Below are 24,838 nucleotides of genomic sequence, written 5' to 3'. Positions count from 1 at the left end.
TGAAGAGGAGGAGGAAGGAGAGATGAAGAGATGAAGAGGAGGAGGAAGGAGAGAGGAAGAGATGAAGAGGGGGAGGAAGGAGAGATGAAGAGGGAGGAGGAAGGAGAGATGAAGAGGAGGAGGAAGGAGAGATGAAGAGGAGGAGGAAGGAGAGATGAAGAGGGGGAGGAAGGAGAGATGAAGAGATGAAGAGGGGAATGAAAGAGAGATAAAGAAGAAGAGGAAGGAGAGATGAAGAGGGGGAGGAAGCAGAGATGAAGAGATGAAGAGGGGGATGAAAGAGAGATGAAGAAGCGAAGGAAGGAGAGATGAAGAGGAGGAGGAAGGAGAGATGAAGAGATAAAGAGGGGGATGAAAGAGAGATGAAGAAGAGGAGGAAGGAGAGATGAAGAGGAGGAGGAGGAGAGAGGAGATGAAGAGGGGGATGAAAGAGAGATGAAGAAGCGAAGGAAGGAGAGATGAAGAGGAGGAGGAAGGAGAGATGAAGAGATAAAGAGGGGGATGAAAGAGAGATGAAGAAGAGGAGGAAGGAGAGATGAAGAGGAGGAGGAGGAGGAGAGAGGAGATGAAGAGGGGGATGAAAGAGAGATGAATAGGAGAAGGAAGGAGAGATGAAGAGGAGGAGGAAGGAGAGATGAAGAGATGACGAGGGGGAGGAAGGAGAGATGAAGAGGAGGAGGAAGGAGAGATGAAGAGGGGGAGGAAGGAGAGATGAAGAGATGAAGAGGGAGAGGATGAAGAGATGAAGAGGGGGAGGAAGGAGAGATGAATAGGAGCGGAAGGAGAGATGAAGAGGAGGAGGAAGGAGAGATGAAGAGATGAAGAGGGGGAGGAAGGAGAGATGAAGAGGAGGAGGAAGGAGAGATGAAGAGGGGGAGGAAGGAGAGATGAAGAGATGAAGAGGTGGAGAAAGGAGAGATGAAGAGGAGGAGGAAGGAGAGATGAAGAGATGAAGAGGGGGAGGAAGGAGAGATGAAGAAGAGGAGGAAGTAGAGATGAAGAGGAGGAGGAAGGAGGGATGAAGAGGAGGATGTGGAAGCTGGTACCTTGTCTCCCTTCTCTCCTTGATATCCGTCGCTGCGACTCCCCTGAACACAACAAGGTTCCACACGATGTTACACACAAAGCGACACTATCACACAAACCTCTTCACAATATATTATATCACATTTATATAAGAGTGTGTTTGTTTTACTCACCATCAGCCCTTGAGGACCGGGGGGGCCGGGAGGACCCTAAAGACAGACGACAGAATCAGACTTCGTTAGTTAAAGATAAGGTCAACAACGATAAATCAGAAATGATATACACAAATATTAAAATGATTCATTTATTAATTGTAGGGACTTGAAATGAACATGAAGAATAACATGTGTCCGGGTGTGATATTAACATGGAGGAGAAACGGATCGTACCACGTATCCCTCAGGTCCTTGAGGACCCGGTGAACCAACCCGGCCATCTGGACCTCGGATTCCCTGAGGACGATAAACCAGAACCAGGTCAGGAAACAGAACCAGGTCAGGAAACAGAACCAGGTCAGGAAACAGAACCAGGTCAGGACACAGAACCAGGTCAGGAAACAGAACCAGGTCAAGAAACAGAACCAGGTCAGGACACAGAACCAGGTCAAGAAACAGAAGCAGGAAAGGAAACAGAACCAGGTCAGGACACAGAACCAGGTCAGGAAACAGAACCAGGTCGTGAACAGAACCAGGTCAGGACACAGAACCAGGTCAGGAAACAGAACCAGGTCAGGACACAGAACCAGGTCAGGAAACAGAACCAGGTCAGGAAACAGAACCAGGTCAGGACACAGAACCAGGTCAAGAAACAGAACCAGGTCAGGACACAGAACCAGGTCAGGAAACAGAACCAGGTCAGGACCCAGAACCAGGTCAAGAAACAGAACCAGGTCAGGACACAGAACCAGGTCGGGAAACAGAACCAGGTCAGGAAACAGAACCAGGTCAGGAAACAGAAGCAGGAAAGGAAACAGAACCAGGTCAGGACACAGAACCAGGTCAGGAAACAGAACCAGGTCAGGACACAGAACCAGGTCAGGAAACAGAACCAGGTCAGGACACAGAACCAGGTCGGGAAACAGAACCAGGTCGGGAAACAGAACCAGGTCAGGACACAGAACCAGGTCAGGAAACAGAAGCAGGAAAGGAAACAGAACCAGGTCAGGAAACAGAACCAGGTCAAGAAACAGAACAAGGTCGGGAAACAGAACCAGGTCAGGACACAGAACCAGGTCAGGGAACAGAACCAGGTCAGGACACAGAACCAGGTCAGGACACAGAACCAGGTCAGGACACAGAACCAGGTCAGGAAACAGAACCAGGTCAGGAAACAGAAACAGGTCAGGACACAGAACCAGGTCAGGAAACAGAACCAGGTCAGGAAACAGAACCAGGTCAGGAAACAGAACCAGGTCAGGACACAGAACCAGGTCAGGAAACAGAACAGGGTCAGGAAACAGAAGCAGGTCAGGAAACAGAACCAGGTCAGGACACAGAACCAAGTCAGGAAACAGAACCAGGACGGGAAACAGAACCAGGTCAGGAAACAGAACCAGGTCAGGAAACAGAACCAGGTCAGGACACAGAACCAGGTCAGGAAACAGGAAACAGGAAACAGAACCAGGTCGGGACACAGAACCAGGTCAGGAAACAGAACCAGGTCAGGACACAGAACCAGGTCAGGAAACAGAACCAGGTCAGGACACAGAACCAGGATGGGAAACAGAACCAGGTCAAGAAACAGAACCAGGTCAGGACACAGAACCAGGTCAGGAAACAGAACCAGGTCAGGAAACAGAACCAGGTCAGGACACAGAACCAGGTCAGGAAACAGAACCAGGTCAGGAAACAGAACCAGGTCAGGAAACAGAACCAGGTCGTGAACAGAACCAGGTCAGGAAACAGAACCAGGACGGGAAACAGAACCAGGTCAGGAAACAGAACCAGGTCAAGACACAGAACCAGGTCAGGACACAGAACCAGGTCAGGAAACAGAAGCAGGTCAGGACACAGAACCAGGTCAGGAAACAGAACCAGGTCAGGAAACAGAACCAGGTCAGGAAACAGAAGCAGGAAAGGAAACAGAACCAGGTCAAGAAACAGAACCAGGTCGTGAACAGAACCAGGTCAGGAAACAGAACCAGGTCAAGAAACAGAACCAGGTCAGGACACAGAACCAGGTCAGGACACAGAAGCAGGAAAGGAAACAGAACCAGGTCAGGAAACAGAACCAGGTCGGGACACAGAACCAGGTCAGGACACAGAACCAGGTCAGGACACAGAACCAGGTCAGGAAACAGAACCAGGTCAGGACACAGAACCAGGTCAGGAAACAGAAGCAGGAAAGGAAACAGAACCAGGTCAGGAAACAGAACCAGGTCGGGACACAGAACCAGGTCAGGAAACAGAACCAGGTCGGGACACAGAACCAGGTCAGGAAACAGAACCAGGTCAGGAAACAGAACCAGGTCAGGACACAGAACCAGGTCAGGAAACAGAACCAGGTCAGGAAACAGAACCAGGTCAGGACGCAGAACCAGGTCAGGGAACAGAACCAGGTCAAGAAACAGAACCAGGTCAGGAAACAGAACCAGGTCAGGAAACAGAACCAGGTCGGGAAACAGAACCAGGTCGGGAAACAGAACCAGGTCAGGACACAGAACCAGGTCAGGAAACAGAACCAGGTCAGGAAACAGAACCAGGTCAGGGAACAGAACCAGGTCAGGAAACAGAACCAGGTCAGGAAACAGAACCAGGTCAAGAAACAGAACCAGGTCAGGAAACAGAACCAGGTCAGGAAACAGAACCAGGTCAGGACACAGAACCAGGTCAGGACACAGAACCAGGTCAGGAAACAGAACCAGGTCAGGAAACAGAACCAGGTCAGGAAACAAAAACAGTTGCTCGAAATTGAATGATTGAATTTGTCATATAACATGTTATTAAATATCTTAATAGCACTTAAAATGCCCTTAAATGTACTTATAAACACATTATAACCACGTACAGATGAGGACTTTTGTAGAAGGTTTTAAATAAATGTCTAAAAAAGGTAAATTAGTACAATTCTGAAGTATAAATATTGGTTTATTCGAGATTATTCCTCCTTTATAATTATTTCCAATAATAATAAATATATCATGATGCAGATACACAGACAAAATACCTATAATTTAAGTCTGACACTATAATTTGGTTAAAAAATAAAACATTGAATCTTCCAGAAGGTAGAAAGCATACATCACTTTTTTGGGTCTCAGATTAATCTATATGTGAACATTTCTTTTAAGATCTATTTTAAACATTTATGATAATGTTTTAAAAGATAAAACTTTGAGATTGTTTAGAAGGAACATTTTGTTTTACTAATTCAATCTGACGTTACCACTGAACATTGTAACAAACGTAATCTACACAGCGTGACTTACAGGTCGCCCGTCGAGTCCTGGTGGTCCTGGATAACTCTGCACGAGGAGAGAAGAACTCATGGTTATAAACCTGCAGCTGCATGAGGGTCACTGTGACCTTTGACCTTTGACACACGTCAGATCTTCTTCTTCCTAAACATTATAAATGATCGTGGAGCCATCTTACCCCGCCTCCGTCAGCGCCGACGTATCGAGGTTCTCCTTTCTGGCCCTTGAACCCGGGGGATCCCTGTGAGAGGAGAGGACACAGTCACACGTGTTCATTCTGCAGACACACATAAGAACGTGTGTGTGTGTAAATAAACACAGAGGAGAGGATGAAGGTTTATCCTCACAGCGGGTCCAGGGTATCCGGGTGTTCCGATCCCGTAGCCCGAGTCCCCGGGTTCTCCTCTGGTCCCGTTCCAGCCGTCCAGACCGGGTGGGCCTCGGCCGCCCTCCAGACCGGGGTGACCCTGAGGGAGAGGAGGGCGCACTCTTACAGAACCAGGACTAATCAATGTTATTATTATTGTTAGAGCTTGATCTATTTAACGGACACCAGGGTTCGTGTTGTCTGATATGAAAACTTTGAACTTTCTCCTCCATTTAACCGATTGTAAAAACTCCATAGAAACAAAAAAGCTTACAAACCACCACATTTCTGTATTTGTGTGAATATGAATTGTGTGTTTGTATTGTACTTACAGGAACTCCATCAGTTCCCTTGAACCCAGGAACTCCCATCGGTCCCTGCACAGGTTCAAACACACGTCATTTACATCCAGGTTAAAATGTGTCGTCGCTCACGACTTCACAACATGTGACTTTTGAGATCAAGTGAAGATCCGTGGAACTCACTTTGTCTCCTTTGGGGCCGGACGGGCCCTTCAGGCCGATTTGTCCCTTCTCCCCTTTGGGCCCTGAAGGCCCCAGGCTGCCGCGGGACCCCTCGGGTCCGCTCTGACCCACATCGCCAAGAGGCCCGGGTCGACCCTGGACCACCACAGGGAACAGACACAAGCAGATTATTGTTGATGCAAAAACACAAAAACCATGTCTAGGAAACCTTTTTCTTTCTCAGACGTCTCCAGAGGAAGTTGCTTGAAGTTGAATGATTGAATTTGTCATATAACATGTTGTAAAATATCTCAATAGCACTTAAAATGCCCTTAAATGTTCTTATAAACACATTATAACCACGTAGAGATGAGGACGTTTTGTTGAAGATTTTAAATAAATGTCTAAAAAAGGTAAATTAGTACAATTCTGAAGTATAAATATTGGTTTGAATTCTATATTATTCCTCCTTTATAATTATTTCCAATAATAATAAATATATCATGATGCAGATACACAGAAAAAATACCTATAATTTATGAAATATTATAAAACATTGAATCTTCTGGAAGGTAGAAAGCATACATCACTTTTTTGGGTCTCAAAAAATCTTTTTTTGAAAATTTCTTCTAAGATCTATTTTAAACATTTATGATAATGTTTTAAAAGATAAAACTTTGAGATTGTTTAGTTGGGAACATTTTGTTTTACTAATTCAATCTTAAAGTTTTTCCTCCCTCTGTGCTGCAAATGACGAACTGCAGTGTCCACCTTCAACCACGTGATGGCAGTATAAAGACAAAGAACCAACACACTTACACACACACACACACACACACACACACTTGACAACCTGCCATTAGCTCATCTTTTAGGAGGCAGTATCAGGTGAGGTAAGGAGGGGGGGAGGAATGGAGGGAGGAGGAGACGGAGGAGAGAGAGAGCGACAGATGTCTGCGTTCGGGTCAAAGAAAAGTCACAGGAAGATCGGACGGAACAGAAACTCAACACAATCTGCAGACAACACAACAACAACAAGTTAATAAATAATAATGAATCCCAGTGGGCAGCACCCCCTAGTGGTGAGGGACACCAACTGCAGCGTTTTCTTCAAACCAACGAAAGTGGAAATGGAAATCAATTCAGTCGTTTTTGCAGAATCCTGCAGAAACACGTGTAATCAAACAGCAGGAGGGACTTCCTGTCTGCAGTGACATCACTCACACAAAGATCATTTTTTCTTTGACCACGCGGCGTCTGGCTGAGGACGCCGCTCCGCCTCCAGCCCAAGTGACCCCCCCCCCGGCAGGTAGCGGTAATGACAGGCCTGTGCCAGGTGAGAGCAGCCTCATGCCAGAGCTGTCTGGCTCACAGCTCGCTCTCACACCTGGTTTCACCCGGGGGGGGTGGGGGGGTGGGGGGGGAATGCACTTTCTCTCACGCCCTCGCCGTCCCTGCACGTCGCCCTCCATCACGGCTCTGACAGCGCCTTCCTCCCTCAGACCGATTCCTCCAGCTCCTTCCTGCCCTCTCCCCGGCTCTAATAACGAGTTTCTAGGGGTCACAGAGGTCACTTTAGAGGTCGTCTCTGGGGCTAGAGGTCAAACGCTGGTTCGGTCTCATGTCGAGCGGGAAATGAATAATGTTCGACTTTGTTCGTACGTTTCCAAAGCAGAGAGATCTTTAAATCAGCACAGGGGGTGCGTTGCTTTTGTATCTTTTAATAAAACTTGATTAGTTCAGTTCTCTGTTTGTCTGTCGTCAGATCCTCTGGGACCGAAAGGGCTCCGTAAACTTTATACTTTTAAAAAGCTCATAAACACAAGAAACGTCTCCTCAGAGCTAATCTCCAGAATCTCTTTGATTTCCCGAGCGCGGGAGGAAGTGAATGTGAGTTTCAGAGATTTGAAAGCAGCTCTGTTTATTCCCTAACATGGCCTGGAATTAAAAACCCCAGAGGGAGAGGAGATAAAAGTGAAGGGATGAAAGAGAGGAAAACTCAATAAAGACGGAAAAAAAGAAGGAGAAAAAGCAGAAGAAGGAGAAGAAGAAGAAGAAGAAGAAGAAGAAGAAGAAGAAGAAGAAGAAGAAGAAGAAGAAGAAGAAGAAGAAGAAGAAGAAGAAGAAGAGCTCAATTAAATCACATCCAGACAGTTTCGTGGTTTTCGTTGGATCTGGATCACGAGGCTGTTCTGGAAACGACCACTAGGAGGCGACCTCACGTTTCCCACTGGTCTCTGACTCCCACTGACCTCTGTGTGAAAGTGGTTTAAGAATTTCTGTCATCATTTTCAGATTAAAATACTTTCCACACATGAAACACAAGTTACAAATATTCATGTAACTTCTGCCTCATCTGCACTAAACATCTGTTTGACCTTGTTTCTCTTTCTGTTGATGGATCTGGTTGTTTATGACTTTTTAAGTTTTAATCTCATTGTTTACAGGAGCTCAGATATCCATCAATCCAATCCTCACTCTTTGCCTCAAAGAAGAAAGAAGGACGACCAAAGGATCTCGATCGCCCCCTGGTGGCTGGCTGCAGTATAGCTCATGACCTCCATGTTAGCGGATGGGACATGGACCACAGTTGAACAGTCGAGACCCGACGCTGCCTCTCTCCACCAGCCCCGGTGCCAGTTGGCATGGCGGCGTGTTTTCGTGCCATCCCGCCGGGTCTCCGCCCGCCTCCTCCAGACCTTCCATCCTCATCACCTTCCAGCAGACTGGTCAGTTTGTAGGCCCAAATCCCCCCCGGCACAAAGGGCACAATGGGGCCTATTGGGGGCGGCTAAGCTCTCTGGACTTACCGCTCCCACCGGGCCGACCTCACTTCCTGATGCAGTGCTTGGACAGACAGATTCTAGCTGCCATGCGCGTGAGAACCCGTGTGTGTGTGTGCGTTGCCGGCGCACGCCCTCGGGCTCTCGGAGTTTGCCGGGACGCATTGTTCCGAGGGCTGGGTGCGCTAAGGGGGAAGATTTGAGCTGTCACACCGCATGCTCACTGGGGGACGCTGATGGGAGCGGAGAATGTTGGGTCTCTGGGTTTAACCAGCAGGCCGCTGCGACGATGACCCAACGGCAGCTCCAGCCACCGCCAGACGGCGTGCAGGCCGAGCCTCAGACGGCGTGCAGGCCGAGCCTCAGACGGCGTGCAGGCCGAGCGAGCGGCTACAGAAACCCTTTTGTTGCTGCTGCAGGTAAAATGAAAGCAGCTCCCGGTCGAGTCTCCACACGTTCAGACAGGAGAACGAGGGAACTCTTAGACCTGGAACCCAAACATCTCCGTTTATCTCAGACTCAGGATCACGATGATCCGAGGAGACTTAGAGAAGCTCGATCATCCAGACAGAACTCTGAGATACAATCAGGAAGTGTAGGACAAGTGTTTTTTACTTGGACTGGAAAAGAAATAGAAATCAAACTCAGACCCGTATTTCTTCTTTCATCATTCACCTCCACCGAGGCCAACGCCCTTTCCTGCCATGTTAGAGAAAGTGGAAATTTGATGGAGGTTTCCTGCTGAACTTTGGAGATAAACTCTGGTTTTTAATAACTTCTGAGTCCTTTGAACTGATCTCAATTCAGCGTTCACTTGTGGTACTTGAGGCTGTGACTCTCAGTCAGTTCTTCTCAGACTCCAGGTTTGTTCTTCTGGATTCCCACCGTCCCCTGCACCTCGGACTCATCTGGTTTTAATGGCCGCCATTAAACAAACAACCTGTTCCCTCTCTTTTTATCCAGGTGCTTTCCCCTCTAATAAAAAAACACATTAGTGGTCAGCGGGGTCTTCGCTGTCCCACGGTGATGACGTCATAAAGCAAGTGCTGTTTTCTCAGCTGTCGGACAAGCTGGAGATTAAAGTCCGACACGACCCACTGTTGTTTTTTTAATACGTCTATTTCTTATTTGAAAATATCCCTTTGCTTCTTTTTCCTGCCTTTAAAAACTAAACGTTTTCTCACAGAACGACGGCGGAGCTGAGTCGTTAAAGTCGTGAAACACAACACAAAACATTCTCACTCTCCAGTCGCAGAAGCTCCAGTTAACTGGTGTAATTGGGGCTAAAACCGTGTGTTTCTGTAAAGTGTGCACTTTAGAAATTAGCCCGAGGTGACGACATGGTCTCCGGCTGCAGAGAACACATGTAATTGGCACGTTTGGCTGCTTTTAACCTTCAAGAGCTTCTGAAGGCGACACCCAGATGTGGCTGCTGAGGTGAAGGAGCAGTTTGGCGACGGCTCGGAAATCAATTACACGACTGAATTACAGGTTTTTTTACGGCGTCTGGGGATTATTCTCAGGTGGATGAAAAGATGTTTAACGTTTGTCTTTGTCGGCTGGCGATGCTGTAACTTATCAGCTCCACCCTCACGCACTTAAGATCCTGAGATTCAGACATTCTTCTCCACCGCGATGCAGGTTGTTTTGGGGAGGAAACACCGAGGCGGAGTCGTGGCGTCAGTTAAAGAATAAGAGTTCAGAGGTGGAGAGCTTCCTACAAGCAGCTAGAAACACATAAAGCTGCAGGTCATAAAAAAATCATTTAATATCCAGTGAGATGCTCTTTAATTAATAATCCCTTAATTGGCTGGTCACGTCGTTCAGTTGCTACAAGACACCAGCAAAAATATAATAATTTAGTTCCTTTATTTAAGTAGATATGCACTAGTTTAGTTTATTTGTATTTTAATAGTACATTTATATAATTTGTTTTAATTATATTTGGTCGAAACCAAACCTGCTCTGGATCTGAAACTGAGCCACGGCTGCTGAGGAGGAAAAATGCAATAAATGATGGTTTGGGTGTGTGTGTGTGTGTGTGTGTGTGTGTGTGTGTGTGTGTGTGTGTGTGTGTGTGTGTGTGTGTGTCTGTCTGTAAAGTGGAAATGTCATAAAAAACAGTGCCGTCATTATCACATCAAATCACAAGAGCCTATAAAAATCAGTAATAAGCAGTTTTGCACATTCCTGCAGGTGATATAAAGATGTGTGTGTGTGTGTGTGTGTGTCTGTGTGTGTGTGTGTGTGTGTCTCAGACTCAGACAGCAGATCACCCAGGAGGTGTCTGATTCCTGCTCCGTGAAGAGAAACTAACCAAACTTTCCCTCTGGCACTTTTCCACTTCATTTGCGTTTACTATAAATTGCTCATTTTTTCCATTAAGTTTGTGAACATCGATGAATAATAAAAAACTTTTGAGGTTTTAATTCTGCAGAAGTTTGACGCTGTCATGAACATTAATTGTGTCTTTGTCAATTTGCAGCTCGACACCACAACACTAAGTGTCTCTGGTGGGTTTCTGATCGTATAGACTTTAAATAAAGATGGACGCCATGTTATTAAAACACATGAGAAACACACATACATGTCAAACCACAGCAGTTCCTCAAGCAGCCATGTGAGGGCAGTGGAGTGCACTGGATACTCACAACAGATGATGCAGCAACAGGTCTTCAACATATTCATATACACAGAACAGTCATAAAGATATTTATATATATATTTTAATCTCTTCTACTCTCATTTGGTTTGTTCTGGTTTAAAAACGTGAAATTGCCTCCATCGTTAACATGTTTCTTTTCTGCATTTCCCTTCCTTTATGAAAAAATTGTATAAACATACATATATATATTTTATTAAGATGCATAATAAGAGTTCAAGTTTTGATGATTTCAAAAAGCTGAAAGAAACAAGTGACGAGTAATAATAGACAGACAGAAGGCTCATAAAAGAATAATGAGAGTGTCTGAAAGGACCCTGAAGACCATTCAACACACACACACACACACACACAGACACACACACACACACACACACACACACACACACTCGGAGACTGTGATCCTGGTGCCCCTGACCTTCTTGTCTGCTGTGGCCTTTGTGTTGGTCATGACCTTTAACCTTTCCTAGACTTTGTGTCGGCCGAGGGGATGAGCCAGCTCTGAGTGTCAGGTGTGTGTGTCTGTGTGTGTGTGTGTGTGTTATTGTGTGTTATTGTGTGCACCTTGTATCTTGATGTGACAGGATCAAATATCTAAAACATGTAAGAGGCAAGTTCACATTTTAAAGCTTCTATTTAAATCTGATTGAACAATAATTGGATATAAGTGACGACGCAATTAACTTAACAACTTGTGTACAAGATGTTTTAAAGGTTCTTGTTCCGACTTGAGAAGTTGTTCCTGCTTTCAGCTTCGGTTTGAAGACTTTAGGTTAGAGGGAGGGAATGCATTGTGTCAATGAGTGTCTTTGAAAAGAGAGAAGCACTAGTGTGTATGTGTGTGTGTGTGTGTGTGTGTGTACAGTCTTATCAGCGATGTCCTGTCATTCAAGCATTTCTACACACTCTCTCTCCTGGGCCCCCGAGAGGCATTTTATCAGTCTCTCCATCCTTTTGAGGCCGCCAGTCTAAAAATGGTGGTGGGCTGTGTTTAGGCTTCATCTTCTCTCACACACACACACACACAAACACACACACAGGCGCTCTCACACACACACAAACACACACACACAGGCGCTCTCACACACACACAAACACACACACACAGGCGCTCACTCAGCGAAACCCAGATGAGCTTAATAATCACAAACACAACACATTAGAGAACGCATGGAGAGAGAGAGAGAGGGGGGGGGGTGGACAGCGGGAGAGAGAGAGAGACGTGGAAGATAAATTGAACGATAAGGGAAGAGAGAAGAGGGGGAGATAGAAATCAAAGAGCTGGGCGGGGCTTATCTTATCTGCATGTGGAATCTGAGCTGATGTTTTAAAAGCCTCCATTTTTTTTTTTTTACATTGAACTAAGTTTATCTGAACTTTTTCCCTCATTCAGCAGCTCATCCGTTCTTCTTAGAAAGAGTTTGTAGCGACTCTGTTTCATCCCTCGTTTTCTTATCTTCCCTCTGAGACACATTGACTATCACTTCATCGCCTCTGTCCTCTGGGTGTGTGTGTGAAAGTGTGTGAGAGTGTGTGTTTGTGTTTATAGTTAAGCTGTAAAATATCAAACCTGAATTACATTTTTCCTTTTTCAAATCTATATAATAGCTTATACATCTGTATCTGATTTTGTTTCAGCATCAGCTCCCTTCAGAGCTTCAGAAGTCGGACTAGAACATCATCAGCTCCGTGGGTGAGAAATGGAATCGCTGCAGAAGCACTCTGATTGGACGAGGAGCTCCAGCAGGAGGCGGAGTCGAGGCCTCGGGCAGAACGTCGGAATCAGGAAGTGTCTGTTTCTGATTGACTCACAAGGAAGCTGCACAAAAATTCAATTAAGCTCCAACTTCCCGACTGCGCTGCGACTTGAAAGCCTGTGGTGTGTTAACCTCTGCTCTATCAACACAAAAACACACACACACACCCTCCTGCCATCCTCTGGCACTGACCTCTGACCTCTGGGGCTCACCCAATGAGAGCGGATTGTTATTGAACCAAATGGATCCAGTGTGACACAGACACTGAAGCCAGGAAAGTCCAAAGCAAAGACTCTCAGGACTCTAAGTGAAACCAAAGCCCGTCGGCTAATAATGAAAAACCAAATGAAAGCAACAGGCAGCGTCTGGATCTGGTCTCCTCCCGGGGGGGGGGGGGGGGGCGGCTCTCGGTCAGGCATCACCAGTGGATTTAGGAGCTATACGGGAATTACAGAAGCTTCTCAGTTGATCTGATACAGTTCCTAAAAGCCTCTTGAAACACCGGAGCTCTCGTTCCGCTCGCTGCTGCTGGATGTTTGTTTTCACGCCACAGTTATTGGCCGGAGGAAACGTATTCAGGTTGGCGTGGTTCTGTCTCAACACGCCAGCCAGCCCTCTCTCCTCCGGTGCCTGATATTAAAGCTGTGCACAACCCACGTACACCTCCTGTCACCATAAATCAGATCAGGATCGTTTCCCAGCTTTAATGTGACCCGTGACCTAAGAGAAGTTCAGGTGAAGAACGAACGGCGTTCACACCCTTCGACGAACACTCTGGGAGCTGGTGCATCTCGAGCTTCTTGCACCAACGCATCCTCTGGTCTGGGACTTTCTTAAAAACCCTTCAGTGCACTTCAGGACTGACGCTTTTTATTCAATAAACATTTTACAAAACGACAGAGGGAGCTGACTCTGCACATTTCAGGTCAGAATCTGATGAAGCAATATCTGTCTTCTTCTCTCTCTTCTTCTTTAGAATAATTAAAGTGCTGCAAGTAGATGCACTGTATGAATGTGTGTGTGAATGGGTGAATGTGAAACTGTACTGTAAACCGCTTTGAGTGGTCATCATCAGACTAGAAAAGCGCTATATAAATATAAATCCATTTACCATTTACCATTTTCATTTATTGAATAACTAAGGACATTTTCTATTTTCTAAGTGTATTTGTCGTCTTCTCTTTGATAAATCCTTTTATTTCAGTGAATTTCAAATAAGGATCATTTTTTTTGCTTTCATGCATTTGCCTCATCATTAAGTCTAAATTCCTGCAGAGTAAAAGTTTGCAACTCAAATCGAGTTTAGTCGAGTTGCTCTTCAGATGAGAAGCATGTCCACGTCAAAATATTAAAATTTATCTTTTTAATTGAATTAGAGAAAGTGCCTCGGAGTCGTGTTGGATTTGAACATCCCATCATCAGTGTTCTGTGGCCGGCGGCAGCGGCAGCTCTGACAGGCAGCAGCACAGACACACAGAGGAGTTTCCCTCAGGGATCAACAGAGCATCACTGGATTCAGACGAGCTCCTGCATCAGCTGCTCCAGCTCCGGCTCATCACCGCCCTTGTGTTTGCTCAGGAGCCGGTGCCAGCGCCTGCAGCTCTGCTCCACACAACAAGCACAGAGTTTACGTCCGTGTGAACTTTGACGGAAAACATCCACTGAAATCAGGGGGGAAAGAAAACTGATTGATTCTGGTGCAACGCCAAAGACTTATTATTGTTTTTTGATTAAAACCATCTCGTCTCTCTGGGCTGACGGCTGCACGTCAACACACATATTTATCTAATATGCAAATATGAACTGGAAGCTCCTTTTTTTAAACTGAAAGCATCTCAACACTTTAGATTTAAACATAACAAAGTTTGCTTAATGCTTAAATAGAGCTGACGTTGCAGTTAATTGATAAATCATTCGACGAGATGCTTTTCCAGGGTTGTTATTTGAGTTAATTTTTAATTTAAAAACTGCCAACGTGTCTCATTTAAAGTTAATATTAAACATCTCCGTGTTGCAGGCCTCCAGTTACGATCGACTCCGGCCGGAGCTGAACAACTTTCCACTTCCTGAGCCGCTAACAGCTGTGATCGAGAACTCACGTGACAAAAGTAAAACTGAAAAGAGACAAATAAGCACCTTACGACCAAAAGGACAACAACTGGTGTTAGAGGAGAGAACACAGCTGCAGCCGGTGTGTCCTCCACACGCCCGGAGGACGCTGGCTCCACCGCAGAGATATCACTTAGCTGCAGGTCGCTCGTCACCGTGTTATTTACCCAAAGTGGCGTTCAGCAGTCGGGGCTGTAGGAGTGGGCGTCTGTGTCAGACAGTAATTGTTGTTTGGATAAAGGCTGAGAGAGACCGAGCTTAGAGTCATAGACTGAGGAGAACACACAACACACACACACACACACACAGATGTGTTCACCACTGTTTGTTTGATTGTCGCTGGAAGGACGACACATGAGTCAAGAAAGAACTCGAGCAGGTGGAGGAATTATGTTTCATCACTTTCTTTAAGATTATCTTATTTATTTTTTTATATTTTCACTGATTTCCCAAAAAAGAATGAACAAATCATGATAAAAGATTTTTAGAGGACTGTTATCTATGTGTACCACCGTCTCCATAGTAACAAATTAGTGACTGCCAAGTTTAATCGTGGGATTTAAACTCCTGCGGCCTTATTTTTAACTTTTTTAGTCTGAAAAATATTTGTCCGAGCCCCAAAACCCAGAATCGAACCCCACAGGGAGAAACTAAAACTTTCCACTTAGCTCTGAGCTGTCAGAAAACGAACTCCTTCTTCTAAATATTAATATTTACAAGCTTCACCTCTGCGACCTGAAGATGCCGAGACGTTTACAGACGCTCGTGAATGTAAAGGAGTTTATGTGAAGGCAGCAGGTTTACAGTCACAAGTGCAAACAGCTGACAGGTGGAGCACATGTTCAAACGTCTGTATACACACAGCACAGAGTGGATCTAATGCAGCTGGAGATGTCGCTCGTCTCCGAGGTGGTCACCCTCCACTCTGACTGTTCGTCATCCAACTATTCACCTTATTCTGAAAAGGACATTATTTTGTTTATGGTGTTTATTGGAGCTGCTCATAGAACATTCTCGCCTGGAGGGATTACAACATCGTACAAACACACACACGGGCTGTCGAGGCATGTGTTACACAAACCGTCACGGAGCGCACTTTGATGCGTGTCAGATAATGTTTTTTGGGCGATGATGTGAGCAGCTGTGTGATGGAGAGAGATAAGAGCTCGATATGGAGCCGCGAGCTCTTTCCTGTTTAAATGAGGCGGAGGTAAAGTTCTCGATTCCATAAAACCAAATAACCTCAAAGTGAAATAAGTGTTTAACAATCTAAAGGTTGTGTTGTGGGATTGTTCTGTCGCCACATCACAGGAGGAACCTGCTTAAACCTCAGAAGATGATCAGAGTGTTTAATACAATAAATCTATGAATTGAAATGGTGTCATCACTTGAAGATGTTTAAATGCTCTTATTTATCTTATTGCTGCAGCTCCTCTCTTCAGCCTCTGTCTCAAACACCTGATTTTACTTCCTGTCTCTTTAAATTAAAGTGATGCAACAAATTAAAATGACTCTAAAAGTACGTTATTTTAAAAAGAAGTAGTATGGATGTCATGTTGATATTACATATTTAGTCTGCTGTATTTTTTACCTGGACACAAAAAATGCGGGAATCGAACCCGCGGCTGCTGAAGGAGAAGGACGCCCGCGAGCTCACGTGCGGGTAGCACTGGCGCCAAGTACACAAAGGCATGAACGTATATAATCTCCTATATAATCTGACGTGTTTATGTAAAGTTAGCTGCCCTGTGATGGTTTACTGTCTCGTGAAGACGCAGCGTTCACGTCCAAATATTAACAAGCTGTGATTTCCGGGGACTCAAAGAAAAAGAGATTAAGTGGATTTGAAGGAAAAGCTCTATGGGCATCGTAGAGATAAGACGTGACTCACCCGGCTGCCTTTCTCCGGGAAGCACTGGCATCCTTTGCTGCAGTCCCGTCCCGCACACGGCTCGTCTGTCTTTTTGTCCTGCTGGAAAAACACAAGGAGAAGGATATTACAGCGATTGCATATCTCCGATTAAGCATTTTGGGCGTTTGTTGTCCATATTTCTCTCTCGTTGAGAACTTTAAAATGAGACTCCTGCAGCAGCTCGAGCTCTGGGTGCAGAACGCTGGAGTCCGAGTCCTAGAAACATCTAAAGACCCAACAACACCAGGAGTTATGTGGACGGGAGGAAACACAAAAGCTGCATCTTTGAAAGTGCACGGAGGATTTGAACCGGATTTTTAAAAAAAGGATCTAATCAAATCAAAGCTGATTCCAACTGTTGATGTGTTGATGGATTAAAGTGCGTGACTTTATTTCCACCAGCTGGTTTAATGTGTCCGAACACGCAGCAGGTATTTGTGCTTTTCCTTTTGTGTAGTGAGAACTTTGTGTTTCCCCTGGGTGTGTGTGTCTGTCTGGTGTGTAACCAGGCCCAGACCACCGTCCCCTCCAGCTCTAAGCTGCTCATTGATTAGACCCAGAACCTTCACCTCGGCCGTAACCACAACCAGAGCCGGGTGATTAACCCAAAGAATGGAGTCAGTTATAACCAGCAGGAGCCAGATTAGCATTCCTGGTAACTTTATTTGTAAAGCTACTGTGGGAAGCGGCGGTGGCGAGAGAGAGAGAGAGAGAGAGAGAGAGAGAGAGAGAGAGAGAGAGAGAGAGAGAGAGAGAGAGAGAGAGAGAGAGAGAGAGAGAGACACGTCCCCTCTGGTTTGGAAAACAAAAGCATTTCACCTTCACCATATGACAACATGATTTGGAAGCATTACAAAAAAAAGAGAAGACAGATGTTTACAAGGATCAGTTCCCGTAGTTGTTATCGTGTTATATTTTCCCGATGCTATAAAACGGGTTTTTAACCTCGGGAGCGGCGGATCAGACTGACTCGCTATTGGTCGAGACTCCAAGTTATGATATGTTATCTTTTTACTTCAGTTTTGGAAAGTGGGAGGAAGTGGAGATGCGTCATCTGAGGGGACACATCTCATTTAATTCAATAACAAAACAGTTTTTTCAGTAAGTCGTCTCCCAATGCCTTTGCCCCAGCTGCTCCACATACGATAAACACACAATAAACACACACACACACACACACACACACGTACACAATGTGTCTCCTATAAACTCCATGTGAACCGCAGATTAACCTTTAGTTCATGGTGGACATTCCTCAGATATCCAGCAAAACATCACGCAGCGCTTCTCAGAGCCGCGATAAGCCGACGGGTGAGTGGCGGGCGCTCTCATAGACCCGCCTCTTAAAAACTCCAGCGCACCACATGGCGTCTATTCACACGGCGAGCTGATGGACCGCCTGCTGGGAGGGAACCTACGTGTTTACGTGTCTTCCACATGCGTGTGTTTAGACGTGTTCAAGCGCCCGATCGAGACCGTGACGACAATATCACACGTGATATAGGAGCAAACGTCTGTGATATGAGTCTGTGACCCGGGGGTCTCCTCTGGGGTCTCCTCTGGGGTCTCCTCTGGGGTCGAACTGGAGAGGTCATGGCTGGCATTTCAACATGATTAGTGGATGAAAGGGTGGAGGGGGTGGGGGGGGTGACCGGGGTTCGATGGAGCTCAAGAGGACAGGAGTGTGCGACAGTGAACTCAAATGTTCCATATCCACCACAATGGAGGTCGAGCCCCCCCCACCCCCTAGGATCCCTGGTGGAAACCATCAGATGATGTCGTCTGGGTCTCATTTAATCAGAGCCTGGGAACGACTGGGGGGGGGGGATCCTGAGAAACGCTCATCTGGAGGAAGAGAAGACACTGACCCACGACCCCCGAAGCACCAGGGAGTTAGGCTGTGGTTTTAATTCATTTTTTAATTATCAAATTTGAAGTCTGCTTTTCCGATCTCTCATCAGTTTCTAAAAAAAGGAAAAGTGTATTTAACGTGAAGGATGTCTTTTTTAAGTTGGTCCGTGTCCCGTCTGCTAACATGGAGGAGGCAGGGTGTGTGACCTACACTGTAGCCAGCCACCAGGGGGCGATGGAGGCGCTGTCACGTCGTCCAAGTTGTGTTTAATCACAGAGTTTTTGATCTTTACAATCGAAGTTGAAAGTTTGTTGGAGGATTCACAGGTTTTAGGTTTTAGCTCAGATTTAAGTTCAGGTCTAAATCTTGAACTCAAGGTCACATGGCGTCCTCTGTCCTCCACGTGTTTCTATCAACCGCTAACTTTATAATACTGTTTTTTACAATTAAATGTAGATAGCCTGTTATATATTTGAAGACCAATGTCGTCTGTATGAATATGAGAATGAAAGAACAAGGAAATGTTTTGGACAATCTGAAGTGGTTCATAGCTGTTAATATTGAGGTGATATAATATATAGTAATTGTGGATTTTCAATCATGAATACTGACTTCTGTAAATACACACTTAAATATATTTCCCATATTATAACACTCATTCATTATCGTGTCCTGATCGTCGTCCTCCGCTCGGACGAGTTCTCCCTCGGGCGCCGCCGGCTTAGCGTCTATTTCCCCCGTGTCATCGTTCACTTTTAACTCTGGGTGTGGACGGCCTGAATCGAAGGGGTGGTGGTGGTGGTGGGGGGGGGGGATCAGTGGCACGTCCACGCCCGGCTCAGGTGGAGGCCGGGTTACACCTCAGAACAATGGATTCCATCGGGACGGCTCTGCCCCGATTGGCTCGTCCCTACGGGCGAAGTTTCCGTGTGGGAACAACAGGAGGATGAAACATCAGAAGAAGAATCGCCGCCCTGTGGTCGTGTGTCTCCACCAATCAGAGGAGGTCCACTTCCAACCATGCTCTATCCACACTCGCATGAGGTCGCTCTGACCTTTGACCTGTAACCGATTCCAAAACCTGAGCTCTGACCTTCAATGACCAAACTTTAATTAGTTAATCTGTGAGTCCAGCTAATACGTTCACAAGAACACAAATGCCACCTTGACGTTTGACCTCTGACCCTTTCAAATCCACACAGTTCATGTGTTAGTACAAAAGAACATTTGTGCCAAATTTGAATTAATTTCCTCGAGGCGCTCGGGAGATAACGTGTTCACAAGGCTGTGACGGACAGGCGACCCGGAACCATATCACCTGTGGCCACCAGGTGTCAGAGGGGAGCAACAATTCTTTTATCGTTAATTTGCGGAACAGTTAATTCCTCATTTTCTATCTTTAGCTTCTCCTCCTGTTTTTGTCCTCCTTTTCTCTCCTCCTTCTCTCTCCTCCTATTTCTCACCTCCTTTTCTCTACTCCTTTTCTCTCCTCCTGTTTCTCTCCTCCTTTTCTCTCCACCTGCTTCTCTCCTCCTTCTCTCCTCCTCTTTCTCTCCTCCTTCTCTCTCCTCCTTTTCTCTTCTCCTGTTTCTCTCCTCCTTTTCTCTCCACCTGTTTCTCTCCTCCAGTTCCTCTCCTTCTTCTCTCTCCTCCTTCTCTCTCCTCCTTTTCTCTCCTCCTTCTCTTTTCCTTTTCTCTCTCCTCCTTCTCTCTCCTCCTTCTCTCTCCTGTTTCTCTCCCTCTTTTCTCTACTCCTTTTCTCTCCTCCTGTTTCTCTCCTCCTTTTCTCTCCACCTGTTTCTCTCCTCCTTTTCTCTCCTCCTTTTCTCTCCTCCTTTTCTCTCCACCTCTTTCTCTCCTTTTCCCTCCTCCTGTTTCTTTCCTCCTTTTCTCTCCTCCTGTTTCTCTTCTCCTGTTTCTCTCCACCTGTAACTCTCCTCCTTCTCTCTCCTCCTTCTCTCTCCTCCTGTTTCTCTCCTCCTGGTTCTCTCTTCCTTTCCTCTCCACCTGTTTCTCTCCTCCTTCTCTCTCCTCCTGTTTCTCTCCCTCTTCCATCCCGTCTTTGCTTCCTGCAGCAGCTCAAACGTCACACTTCTCTCTCTCCCTGGGCGCTGCCCTCCTTCTCTCTCCTCCTGTTTCTCTCCCTCTTCGCTGCCCTCCTTCTGTCACTGTGATTAGACGAGTGCAGGAGATCAGAGAAGAAGAAAGCAGGACCAGCACCACTGACCTTTCCCCTCCTTCTCTCCCTCCTTCTCTCTCTCTCCCTCTCTCTCTCTCTGCTCTGGGCCAAGCTCACTTTCTCTTTGTTGTGCGTGTCTTTCACTTTTCATGTTTCTTTGTCTGCAGCTTTTTGCGGCTGTAACCGATTCCCTTGTCTTTGTCAGGTGTTCACAGCCGAGAGCAGCGACCGGTTCTCTTCTAGAAAAATATATCTGCTGCTGCATGAAGTTTGAAATGAATTCACCTGTTGGGATTTTCCATGAAACTGGGAGGAAGAACTGGGAAATCCCAACTATTGCTTCCCACAGCTACAGTTTGGAAAAATCATTCCTATATTTATCTTTGGTCTCTGAGATTTCTGCCTCCAGCTCGATGTGAAGTGAAACCAGAAGCATGTTTATTAAAGACACTTCAGCTCTTAATAGAATTTTCAGTTATCTATCTATCATTATTATTTTCATTGAGTTGTGTAATGTATTGTTCGCATGACCACGTTCATGTGGTCCTTAAAATAAGAAAAACATCCCAGGAGGAAGACTGTATATTTGACTCTTAATCCATCGTGATGCACAGTGTTTTTATGGTGTCAATATCTCTATATATTGTTAATTGTCGTACTGAGATTTTGTGATACTCAATGTAAATTTGACATTGATTCCTGTTTTTTTTTGTGAAAAAAAAAGACACTTCAGCTGAGTTTCAAAAGTTATTTCTTCAAACAAATGAAACTCTTCCACCTGCTCTGACTGGGGCGTTACAGTTTCTGCAGAGGTGAAGTCGTCCTGTTGAGTTTAAGGAATGTACAGCACTGGGGGGGGGGGGGGGGGCGACTCACACTGGCAAATGTCTCCTCATCATTTGCATACATGCACAGATATAACATGCTTCAACAGGCACGTTTTATCTGTGCACGTATGCAAATGATGAGGAGGACGTGCACAGATACATAACGTGATCCAACAGGCAGCGGCCCACTGTCTGCTCGTTCATCGCTCTTTAGGCCGTTCTGTCATCTCTGCATTATCCAGCTATGCGTCCTTCATCCCGAGATAATGTTCCCCAGTCAATCTCCTGTGTTTGCTCATTCTTTACTGTCCAAACACTTTCATGTTAGAAGCCGTCGGCTCCAACCTCCTGAAGCTCGTGGCGAGCGGGCGGCTGTCGGGACTTGCCCGTTTCGCTCCTATAGGGTCTGATACGAAGGGCGAGTCGAGGGTTTCCTAGAAATCTAGCAAATGTTCGTGAGAGAAGCCGACACGCGTGATGAGATAAACGTGGAAATAAACATGTCTGCTGCCGCTCTTTCTGTGATGAGGTGATTTGATCTTATCGGATACTTGACCGCCAAAAACTACGCTAGTGAAATTACTCGTAAACGAAAACAGACAGTTTTAAAATCTGCTGCCTTCTCGTCTCTTTGCCATTTACCTTCCTGTCAACGCCTGGTCCCACCAAACAATAAAAAGATTTATACCATCGAGGATTAACTTGCTCGATTTCACTCGTACAGCACAGCTAAGGAGGACAATCCTCTTGCATCATCCATCGTTTCAGATTTATTGGGGGAAAAGGTGAAATAAGGGAAAAGCAGGACGTGTATCAGCCAATCAGGATCCAGATCCTTCTGTTGAATCAACAAGTGAATTCTGGGAACTGATGTTAAAAAACAACCAACGCCTCAAAACCTCGAATCGACCCCTTCAGCTTTTCTTTACTAACTAAGGAATGTGTTGAATCAGCGTGTCATCACACGGCCACGACCAATGAGGGAGCAGAGTTTACTCCAACAGCTGTCAATCAAACTGTCAGTGAGGACGCTAAGGGGGAGGAGCCAACGTCGGTTTTGAACAAACAGACCCTGAGCGAGCTCGTCTGAGTGACAGCGAGACGCCGCTTGACCTCGAGGACTCGCCTCACGCTTCGCCTTCGCCTGAACCCGGAGGAGAAGGTTCTGAGCGGGAACACGTGAATAAAGAGATCTATCTGTCCCTTCATCATGTCTCCCTCTATTTGTCTTCCCTTCATCCTCCCAACTCTTCCACCCTTCAGTCTTCTCACAGCCCTTCATCATGTCCTTCCTCTTCCTCTTCCTCTCCCGTCCATCTGTGACCTTGACATCCGCCACAGGAGACTAACCAGCTGTGTTTGGGCCTCCAGCGTTCCTCGTTTACTTCTGTTTATTGCACGCCGTGTGTTTGAGTGTGTGTGTGTGTGTGTGTTAGTGTGTCTGTGTGTGTGTGTGTGTGCAGAATCGACTGTATATAAGCACACTAGCAAAGAAGTACAGACAAGCAACAGACGAGGATCTTCGTGTGCATGTCTGTGCATAAACGTTCAAGATAAATAAATTCACACAAGGCTGCATGTGTGTGTCAGATGTGTGTAGTTGTACATTGTGTGTGTGTGTGTGTCCCTGAGACGAGGTCACCCAGCTGGACTCAGGTCGTCCACGACTCCACCAGATAGCGGAAATTTGTGAAGCTAAAACAAAACCAAACAGGATATTCGGTCCATGATGTAAGATGTGTCATATAAGGATTATAAAATCGTTAAGGAACGAGTGTGATTGACGTTTAGAAAAACACACGAACTCAATATGAAAATGCGTCTTATGGAAAAACAGAACAATAAAGTGCTCGTTTGCATCTTAAGAACTTAAGATAACATCGATGTCTTTTCTTTTCCAGAAGCATTTTGTGATTTCATGTGAGCAGGTCATATAAAATATAATATATGAGACGATTACCGTGTGTGCATTAGCCAATCTCTTTAAATACTTTAAATACAAGTTTTTAAATACAAACATGTTGCATCATGAAACTGAATTAAGGCTCCGACGACAACCAGAGAGCTGATGTGTTGGATCCGAGTAAATCACCTGGAAATCTAAAAGAAATCCCCCAACTCTGTCTGACAATCACCTTAAAGACTCAATACATAAAAAAGAAAAGATATAAATATTCAAAACTACAGACTGAGCGATAAACTCCTTCGTTGAATGTTTCCTGACGTTAGAAATCAAGTAATTTTCTCATAGACTTCAATGGAACCAGTGGAGTCGCCCTCTGCTGGTCAGTCAGGCACTTTGCGCTTTAGCTTCACTTTCCGGAGTGTGCGAGTGTTTTTATAAACAACGCCAGAATATCGTGTTCTGTACGAACAGGCACATGGGGAAAGTACAAGGATGACGCAACGTGTAAATACTCACAAATTGTTCATGAGCAAATGTTCTAAGTTGCTTTCCTGTACTTATAACAATAATAATAATGATAAAAATAATAACGCTATGAGCCTGTACTTGTTTGTCATACACACCCACACACACACACAGACACACACACAGACACACACACACCCTCTCTGAATTTCCTCTGGCTACAGATTCATGATGGAACAGAAACGTTGCTGTTAGACAGGATTAAATCTCGACCTGCCGAGCCTTGTTGGTTCTCTCTCTCTCTCTCTCTCTCTCCCTCTCTCTCTCTCTCCCTCTCTCTCTCCCTCTCCCTCATCTCTCTTTTGTTCCATCATGGTCATAATTAGACACTCGAGGGGGAATTTAGCTCTTTTATCATGTTTCTTAAGGAAGAGGATGAAGCATGGCGAGCGCGGGCACGCACACGGGAGCTGGTCGACGTGTTCTCACTCTTGGTTTATATCTCAACTCTCTGTCTGGTAATATATAATAATACTATATAATAATACTAAATTATTATAATATCGGAGCTTTATGTTGTTTCTTTTCTTGACTTCCTGCTACATTCTGTCTTATTTCAGATTCCGTGGCGCCCAACAACAAGGATCCCATCGTGTCAGCGTCCAATCAGATGACCTCAGCTCCTCTATGGACACCGTTGCCCTGATGACCGACAGCAGCATCACAGTGACCTCACAGGGGATCTCCGAGGTCACATGATCTCCTCCCTGCTTCCATTAGCGCTCCCAGTTTAGCTTCCTCACGCCGCCGAGCGCCGAGCGGTAACCGGGCCGAGACTCTGCCCGACGCCGTCCGAACATGAGCTTCCGTTCGGGCTCTGGTTTCTCTCCCACCTCGTCGTCCCCCCCCGCCCAGTGGAGCTATAAATAGACCCCCGGGGACCACCAAGTATAGAACAGAGCTGGAGTTTTAAAGTTCACGCAGGGTCAGCTGCTCCGGCGCCGCTCTATCCGCCTCTCGTTTGTGTCCCATCAGGTCTGGTGGATGTGATTAATCATCACGAACATCTAAATTTACATCCTCCACCTTTCAGCACAGACACACCCAGGAGGTG

At 45.8% G+C, this 24,838-nt stretch overlaps 1 protein-coding gene across 1 annotated transcript in view; it reads right to left on the bottom strand.

Moving 5' to 3' along the window:
- col4a6 (collagen, type IV, alpha 6) overlaps positions 1–24,838 on the bottom strand; it is an 87,680-nt gene that overhangs the window by 18,344 nt on the left and 44,498 nt on the right. Inside the window, exons 3-11 of the mRNA XM_061066620.1 lie at positions 16,475–16,555; positions 5,294–5,428; positions 5,141–5,185; positions 4,789–4,908; positions 4,620–4,682; positions 4,454–4,489; positions 1,416–1,478; positions 1,200–1,235; positions 1,047–1,088 (exon numbers count right to left, since the gene is read on the bottom strand). Coding sequence (XP_060922603.1) covers positions 1,047–1,088; positions 1,200–1,235; positions 1,416–1,478; positions 4,454–4,489; positions 4,620–4,682; positions 4,789–4,908; positions 5,141–5,185; positions 5,294–5,428; positions 16,475–16,555 — 621 coding nt within the window. The remainder of the gene's footprint in view (positions 1–1,046; positions 1,089–1,199; positions 1,236–1,415; positions 1,479–4,453; positions 4,490–4,619; positions 4,683–4,788; positions 4,909–5,140; positions 5,186–5,293; positions 5,429–16,474; positions 16,556–24,838) is intronic.

The sequence above is a fragment of the Limanda limanda genome, chromosome 22 (assembly GCF_963576545.1).
Source record: "Limanda limanda chromosome 22, fLimLim1.1, whole genome shotgun sequence".
Lineage (NCBI taxonomy): Eukaryota > Metazoa > Chordata > Actinopteri > Pleuronectiformes > Pleuronectidae > Limanda > Limanda limanda.
This window is presented reverse-complemented; position numbering and strand designations above follow the sequence as displayed.